Here is a 7517-nt window from a genome sequence, read left to right on the forward strand (position 1 = left end):
AATAGCTACAGCGACTTCTTATCAGAATTACAGAGAGTTTGAAGAGAATTGTAGGATCAATACGAATGATTGGAAGATAATTCATCTGGTCCAAAAATATGCTCTCCTCTGTGTAGAAACCAAGGGGTTGGTCACTCTACACAGTGTGCCAAAATTAAACTTGGGCACACCCGGGTGCAGTCATTGGAGATGTTTGGCACCCATGGTTACAATTTTTTATGATCTTTAAAGTTACTGGCAACACTGAAATTTTTCTGCGCCTGCGCAGTTTGTATGTGTCAAAATTTTTTATTGATGCCGCAATATAATCAAATTATTTACAAAACACAACCGTGAATCTCAACCAAGTCTCACCATGGATTCTCACAATCTTTACACCCGTGACGGCAGTCGCGTCCACATTTCTTCCTAGACGAAGAACAGCTGACAGCGGTATCTTGACCTGACCGACGTTTCAGGCCATGTCTACACGAACTAGCGATGCAGGCCCCACGGCTGCGGCTGCTTCCAATGTTGCTGGACCAGCACAAGAAACAGCAGCAGCAGCAGCAACTAAAGCAGCAGCAGCATTGGAAGCAGCCACAGCCATGGGAGCTGCATCGCTAATTCGTGTAGCTGTGGCCGACGCTGGAAATCTTGGGTCGGTCACGACAAACGGTGCTTGAGTTTTAATCGGAAAGTCAACAACCAAACAAAAACTATACCATCCTACCATTCGAACTGCTCGAATACATCTATGGCGGTGGCTGCTACACCAACCATTCCATCGTCCTACATATAATGTTGGAGGACCGTCTTGTCAAAATCTCAAATACCTAGTTCAACAAATTATTTTTACTCTCCTGCCTTTTTGCACTTCCAACTAACACAATAAGAAATTATAATAATACGAATCAGAACATTAACTACACAGAAAAAGGAAAATCCTTTCTTTCTTTTCTCAGAAAAAGAAGCTTTCGCTCTTTCCAAGCTTACGTGTTTTCGATGTTCTCGTTGCTCCACGCACCGTTCATAGACTTGGAGGAGGAAAAGCACAGCTTCATAAAGAACGGGAATTTTGTGCCTTTGTGACCCATCGCGCTGTGATGGCGTTCACCGCCAGGGCTTCACTCGGGAACTCGATCAATCCGAAGGAGGAACGTTCCGATTTCAGCGGGAACATTCGTACTTGCGACGGGTGGCAGTCCTTGGTAGTGAATGCAGTCAGAAGCAGATCCTCGGACATACCGGGTGGGGTATTGAAGAAGTGGAGAAGCTTGCTCGGGAATGGAAGCGATTGTTCTTGGAGGTACTGTACACGTTGAAGATGATAGAATTGTCCGGCAGAGTATACGGGTTGGTGGACTCTGACAAGTAGTTCTGCTTGGAAAATTCAATTTGAATTTTGCTACCATCATTTCCATCAATTCAATGTTGTTCAAGTGCTGGATGCTGCGTTCGACTGGTTCGACTGCGATGGCGTCTCCAATCTGGACCATGGCGGTACCGAGTCCGTAGACCATCATCACTGCGCCCTGTTGCTGTGCCGGTTGAATGAAGTTGGCTGGTCCGTTTCGGGTCATTGGGTCGGGCCCTTCGTCAGTCTGACGTGTGGTCCGGCCGGTGTTGGTTTCCAGTTTTCCGACGGATGATACTCGGGCGGAAAAAAATCGGTGCAAATCCGTTTCCTCCGCCGGCTCCCAGAAGGGCTGGTTGACGAATGATTAACGTTCGTTGTGCGGGGTCGGCCTTCCGCCGAAGATGGAAGGATCGTGTAGCAACGGAGCTCGTCGTAGTCTCAACTGGAGTCCGTGTCGTTTTTGAAAACATTGAAAAACAAAACAAATACAAGAGCTGTTAAAATAGGCATTATTCACAAGCTAACAAAAGTCAGTTCAATGTCTTCTTGGCACTGCCTGTACAGCTGCGGCACACTGAGGTACACTGAGAAAAATATTGGCACAAAATAAGTGTGTAGAGTGACCACCCCTTGGTAGAAAGCTGACTAATAGACTGATGAAAAATTTGAAATTTTCGCTCCACAGTGCTTAAACGGTTCCAAATTGGGCCCTGATTAGCCTCCCAAAATTTGAACTCATTTAGCGAGAAACTGACTTGGCACAAACCATTTGAAGTTTATATGGGAAATACTATGGAGAACCATAATTTCGATTCATATGTATCTCAAAATTTACCAGTTCACTCTACATTAAAAAATGATAACTGAACTTCTTGAAAATTTCACAGCTACAACTTTGTTGAAGACCAGTTTTCGATTAAATGTAAGGAACAAAAGTTATTAATGATTCAAGTCACTGATGTCTTATGATTATGCTCAATCATCTGTTCAGTAGGCAACATTGGTGTTTATGGCGAGAATAGAGGACAAAAACCATGGCTACTATGTCACACTGCAGAATACAGTGTTGCTCACAATACAGTTGCTTGATCTTGCCATAAGATTATCAATCTCTTAAACAATTAATAACTATTTAATTTGACGTTTGGCCGAAAAATGGTTTTCTGCAAAGTTGTAGCTGATGAAAATTCCCATAAGAATAGCAATAGAATTTGTTAACAGTACAATATGTAAAAAGGTTAAAAGACAATGAACAAAAAGTTTTGTTTTCCCATAGTAATCTCCATATAAACTTCAAATGGTTTCTGCCAAGTCAGTTTCTTATCAAATGAGTTTAAACTTCCGGAGGCTAATCAGGACCCGATTTGATACCGTTTGAACACTGTGGAGCGAAAATTTCAAATTTTGCATCAGTCTACTGACTATGCCATTTCAAATAGATACGTAGCGTCCTCTGGAAAGTTGCTTCTGATAATATTGTCTGAATATACCAACTCTTCTCATCATGTTTCGCAAGGTGTAAAATGATGAAAAGCTGGAAATCTTGGTATGGAAACTGTCCTAATTTAGCGAAATTTTCCGGAACACGTTTTGTAAATCGAGATTTCAAGATTTTGGAGATATGTGCTTCATGCAGGACTGAAGTACTAGACTATTCTTAATTGGAACTTATGTGAAATTGTCTTAATTTGAATTTTTAAAGATTATTATTTTTTTTAATTGTTGTGTTTGAAGTTGTTTTTCATGATTACAATTGCTGCAAATCAAACAATAACTACAATATTTTTGATTTTTCAATGTACAAAGTATCAAAGCCAATTGATTTCAAGGAACTTTGGCTGCGCGTACGACTAGACATGAGTTGGTTTCTAATAAAGAAAAATTAGTGTTTGAAAATTCATTGTTGATGATAAAAATCCCCAAGGATTGTAGAGGGGGTGAAATCCATTCCCTCTAGAAGGCACTGACAAGAAATGAGCTTTTCCAAATTTTTGGGAAGGTTCAGGATTCCAGGGACATATTAAAAATCCAGTGAGTTCTACTGCTAGACTTTTCATAAATACTGGTTGGTTGATGTTTCAAGAAATATTCCATAACAAGTTTATTTTTCAGCTGTGAGCATGATTCGAAATGTCCTACAAATGGATTTGATCCACCGACTATCGCAGTGATACTTATGTAAATGACAGACTTCCTTTATCTGCACCGTGAAACAGATCCCAACCGATCTGTAACACAACCTGGAGCGTGGGAAGTGCATATTATACCGAAACACATAATTCAAATGATTACACGTTACACCAGATCATGTCTTTCTCAGCCCAAAAAATAAAACACTCCAGCAACTGCAATCAAGCACCGTTAAAGTGCGTAAGCACCTCCCGGGCTCACAATCGGCAACGACGGCGTCACAACATTGTCTTTCACGATGTAAAACACCCCGCTAGGTCTACTGGCCAGGGAAGCCTTGTCTCACCATGTTACGTAAAGTCCAACTTTCGCTTCTGAACCACCTCAGTGAGCCCATAGAGTAGCTCGGTCGTCAGTCACTCGGTCGTCAGTCACTCGGTAGTGATTTAATTTCATAGCTAAGCAGGCAGGGTCGAGCCTCGCGACAGGGCACTCGCACGAGCGATCGCGTTCAGTTGCAATCTTCGAATGGACGGACATTCAGATGGACAGGAGAATCAACAACAACAACAACAACAGCAATGATCCGGCGGCGACCAGCTTGTATCCCAAAAACTCGATTCAATTCATTCATATATCACATAACATACGCATGGATTCCTTGTAGCTGCTGCTGCTGCTGTGGCAAATCGACGTGGTCAACCCCTAAAGGCCATTCTTCCCATCAATCTTGTGGTGGGAAAGTACCAAGAAGATAGCGAGGACAAGCTACCGGATGAATTTACTAAGCTTAAGATCGCATAGAAGGTATTCGGTTAGCCTTCCAGAAGGTAGTGACCTGAAAAGTTCCTCGACCGTACCAGGAATGGAACCCGCTACCTCCGGTTCTATGCCAACTTTAAAATTTGGCTTCATTACTCGAGTGAGGTTTCTTTCTCTACCCAACAATCAATCAACAGACGTTTATTAAAATCCCGCCAAGGTGTTTCCCTCGTACCGGTACTAGAGTACCATTATGGGCAAAACTGAGAGGCACTTTCCTGGAAGCTAGTGAGCGAACGTGAAACGAATAAAAGTGAAACTGCAACTTCCTGATTGCCGCCGCCCCGTCCGACAGCTCAGCTAACAGGTGCAGAGAGTACGAAGCCATGTCACATCAGCAGGGGCGAGTCAGTAGAACACGTACGGTGAGGTCACACACACGTCAGTGGCATTGGGGAAAGTTTCAGTTCGGAGCCAAAAAAGGTTGGAACGGTACCGTAGCGTGACAATATTTCATCGTTCGGTGACCGCTTCAAGAGCGACACACCAATAAAAAATGTGAACGGAAACCAGGCTGTCGTGTGTGTTTTAATAAGAAATTAATTGCCTCCGTAATGGGCATGAAGTGTTTGATTTGTGTATGGCATTTGCAAAATAAAATTTCGATAAGCGTGAGCTTGACGAAAGATTCAATAGTTAACGATTTCCGTCGATAAAAGTTTGCAGCTCAGCAGACTTCTGTCGAACTAGTAGACCAAGAGCAATAAATGTATAATGATGATAATTCAAGAAAAACCATCAAGGTACACCTCAAAGATCACCTCCAAAGTTGAATCTCCCAATCATGCCCCACCACCTTGTTGAGTTTATCAGTTGTCAACCCGTTGAGTTAATTACTACCCAATGGTTATTAATTATTATTGATATATCTTAATTTATTGGCTTCCCGTCTAAGGCGGGACCGGTTTCCAGTCAGTGCGCGGTGCGTGCTTCGTCCATCGCTATGCTCACCTTTTTCACACTGACTGCTAACAACGATTCATCGAAGCATCATCGTCGTAAAATTTCGAGATGACCATCATCGCACACCTTTCCAGAGTAGACGACGACGACGCAGCTCAGACAACCTCGCTGACAACCTTCTTCTTGGACGACGACGACGACAAATCCTGCGTGCGAGCGGACGATTGCACCTTGTCATCATGAGAAAAATGACACTCGTTTTGTACCAACAGCAACGATGAGAGCCTCAGCAAACGTGATCGCTATCAGATCGCGCTTTAGATCCCAGGAACTTTCCAGCCCTGGGCAAGGACTCCCAGCCCATCCGCCGGATCGTAAATACATTTTTCACACATTCTCGACCTTTTGCCCGTCGAATTGTGTTTTGCTTTTCGTTTTTTTTTTCGAGGATCTCGTCGTCGGTTCGTGGGGGTGTAATAAAGCGATCAAGATCGGAATCGGTAAAAATCTGTTATTTATACAAAATGCCATCGAAATGTCATGATGAATCTTCAGTTTCACACTTCAACGCACACGCATTTGCTGATTTTTTTTCGTCGCTCGCTCGCGATGTGGTCTTTCTCGGACCTCAAGGAATACACACGGGAAGAACCTTGCAAGGTGCGATGGAATCATGTTGATGAGGACTTGTACGGTCCCGTGGCAACAAAAGTGCCTAATTTATGTACTCGCGAGCGGATCGGTCGATCCATATTGATTGTTTTCAGAAGTATTTACTTGCGTTGAAACAAGGAGGGTATTGAGCATAAGCGGTGTAAGTTAGCTTTGGAAGGTAGGTACAATAAGAATTTATTTGAAAATCGTAAATTGGAGCTACTAAAAATCATTCCAATGAGCGTTGAAAGAGAAATAGAGCATTTCCAGCTCAAAACGATGAAAATAAGCAGAAGTTATGTAACGATGTGAATAAGGCAGAAGTTATGCCTTCGAATTTGGCTTCAATGGATTTTCCGCATAACTTTTGATGAAATAATCAAAACCAAAATTTTTGCCATGTTCATCTGTTCTCAAGCTGTTGCAAACTTTACAAATAGGGAATTATAAATAACAATTATTTACGACCTCTTCTGATTAATGAATGAAAAAAAAGTTGTGGTTGTCCAATATACAAAAGACGAACCCTGACTACTGGTACCTCTCAGATGCCATTTAACGCTAATTGGGTGTAAATACTATGACTAAAAAAATATCTCTGCATACTTTTATTTCAGATAAAAAAACAGGGCAACTTTTTGAAAAGTGATTGCAAATATAAAAAATAGAAAATTTTATAACACCATTATTTTTCAGACCGTTTTCGAATGTTAGTCACGATGTCCAGCTATAAAAAGTATATACAATGATTGTACATTATATACACACTACGCGTATGAGGGAGCGGCAAACGAAAAGGAATATGCAAAGCATTCTCCGGTATCAATCAGCACACCAAAATTTCATTCTATCACCCCAGCAGGCCTGGGTTCAATCCCAGTCGGCGCCGCCGGGATGTTCTGAGGCATAACATCTCTGATCACGCCTTCCTTCGGATGGGAAGTAAAGCCGTTGGTCCCCGGTTCATGAGCTGCCTTCCTGGCACGTCGGTAGCATTGGTGCTCAGCACGGAAAACAAGATCGACGGAAAAAACAAACCAAGATTCAGTTAAATTTGCTCACAGGGCGATGAAAATCTGAAAATGGTAAAAAGTCTTTCGATTAGCGAGGGAAACCCTCTTTCAACGGTTTACCAGTTCAGTTCAATCTAATATCGAATTTGTTTACTATTCAGTTCCAACCTGGATCGGGTATCAAGATCGGCTCTGCTTGTATTCCGACAAACGTCAGTTTGGTCGTTTGTTTTTAAAACCCACCTCAGGTTGAGGTTCGCACTGACAAAAAGTTCGGTTTCACACCCGATAATAAACAAATTTGCTATAAGTGTTGTCGAAACAGGTTGAAACTGGCAGCAGCAGCAGTTGTGGCTCTGGGTGTTTGTCACGCGATAACGTACAGTGGGTAGACGCTTTGTCAGTTCAGTCAGTGCATTTTTCTGTCACCAAAGAACACAATTGGATTCGGTTTTCCCAATGGAAATGCAAAGCACACCATGGGCAAAATTGTCAATTTTTCGAAGACTCAGGCTGCGGATCACGTTGAGATGAAAGCAACGTACAGGATTTCACAGGAGAATGCAGTTTTCATCAAGTTCTGAATAATCAATACAATATGCATTGCAGCAGAACACCGAGCAATACCCTGCGGGGCAACTTTCAATATGTGTGAG

The 7517-nt window shown here is 42.4% G+C and overlaps 1 protein-coding gene across 1 annotated transcript; it reads right to left on the reverse strand.

Annotated features, from left to right (window-relative positions):
• Window positions 1–1039: 1039 nt before the first annotated feature.
• LOC135701163 (uncharacterized) lies at window positions 1040–1562 on the reverse strand. Its single transcript, XM_065221896.1, has 2 exons — window positions 1392–1562; window positions 1040–1291 (listed from the first exon to the last, which is right to left on the reverse strand). Exons 1-2 carry the CDS (start codon window positions 1560–1562, stop codon window positions 1040–1042), a joined length of 423 nt encoding a protein of 140 aa, XP_065077968.1.
• Window positions 1563–7517: the final 5955 nt, after the last annotated feature.

The sequence above is a fragment of the Ochlerotatus camptorhynchus genome, unplaced genomic scaffold, assembly GCF_037179485.1.
Source record: "Ochlerotatus camptorhynchus isolate MF236.1 unplaced genomic scaffold, CSIRO-AGI_Acam_v1.1 ptg000014l, whole genome shotgun sequence".
In the NCBI taxonomy this organism is placed as follows: domain Eukaryota; kingdom Metazoa; phylum Arthropoda; class Insecta; order Diptera; family Culicidae; genus Ochlerotatus; species Ochlerotatus camptorhynchus.

What these genes read in the sequence shown, in the direction of transcription:
- LOC135701163 (XM_065221896.1), bottom strand. Translation starts at nt 1,562, where the DNA reads ATGACCCGAAACGGACCAGCCAACTTCATTCAACCGGCACAGCAACAG. An exon ending in TTGAATTGATGGAAATGATG is followed by an intron (nt 1,292 to 1,391) that starts GTAGCAAAATTC and finishes CAACGTGTACAG; the next exon opens with TACCTCCAAGAACAATCGCT.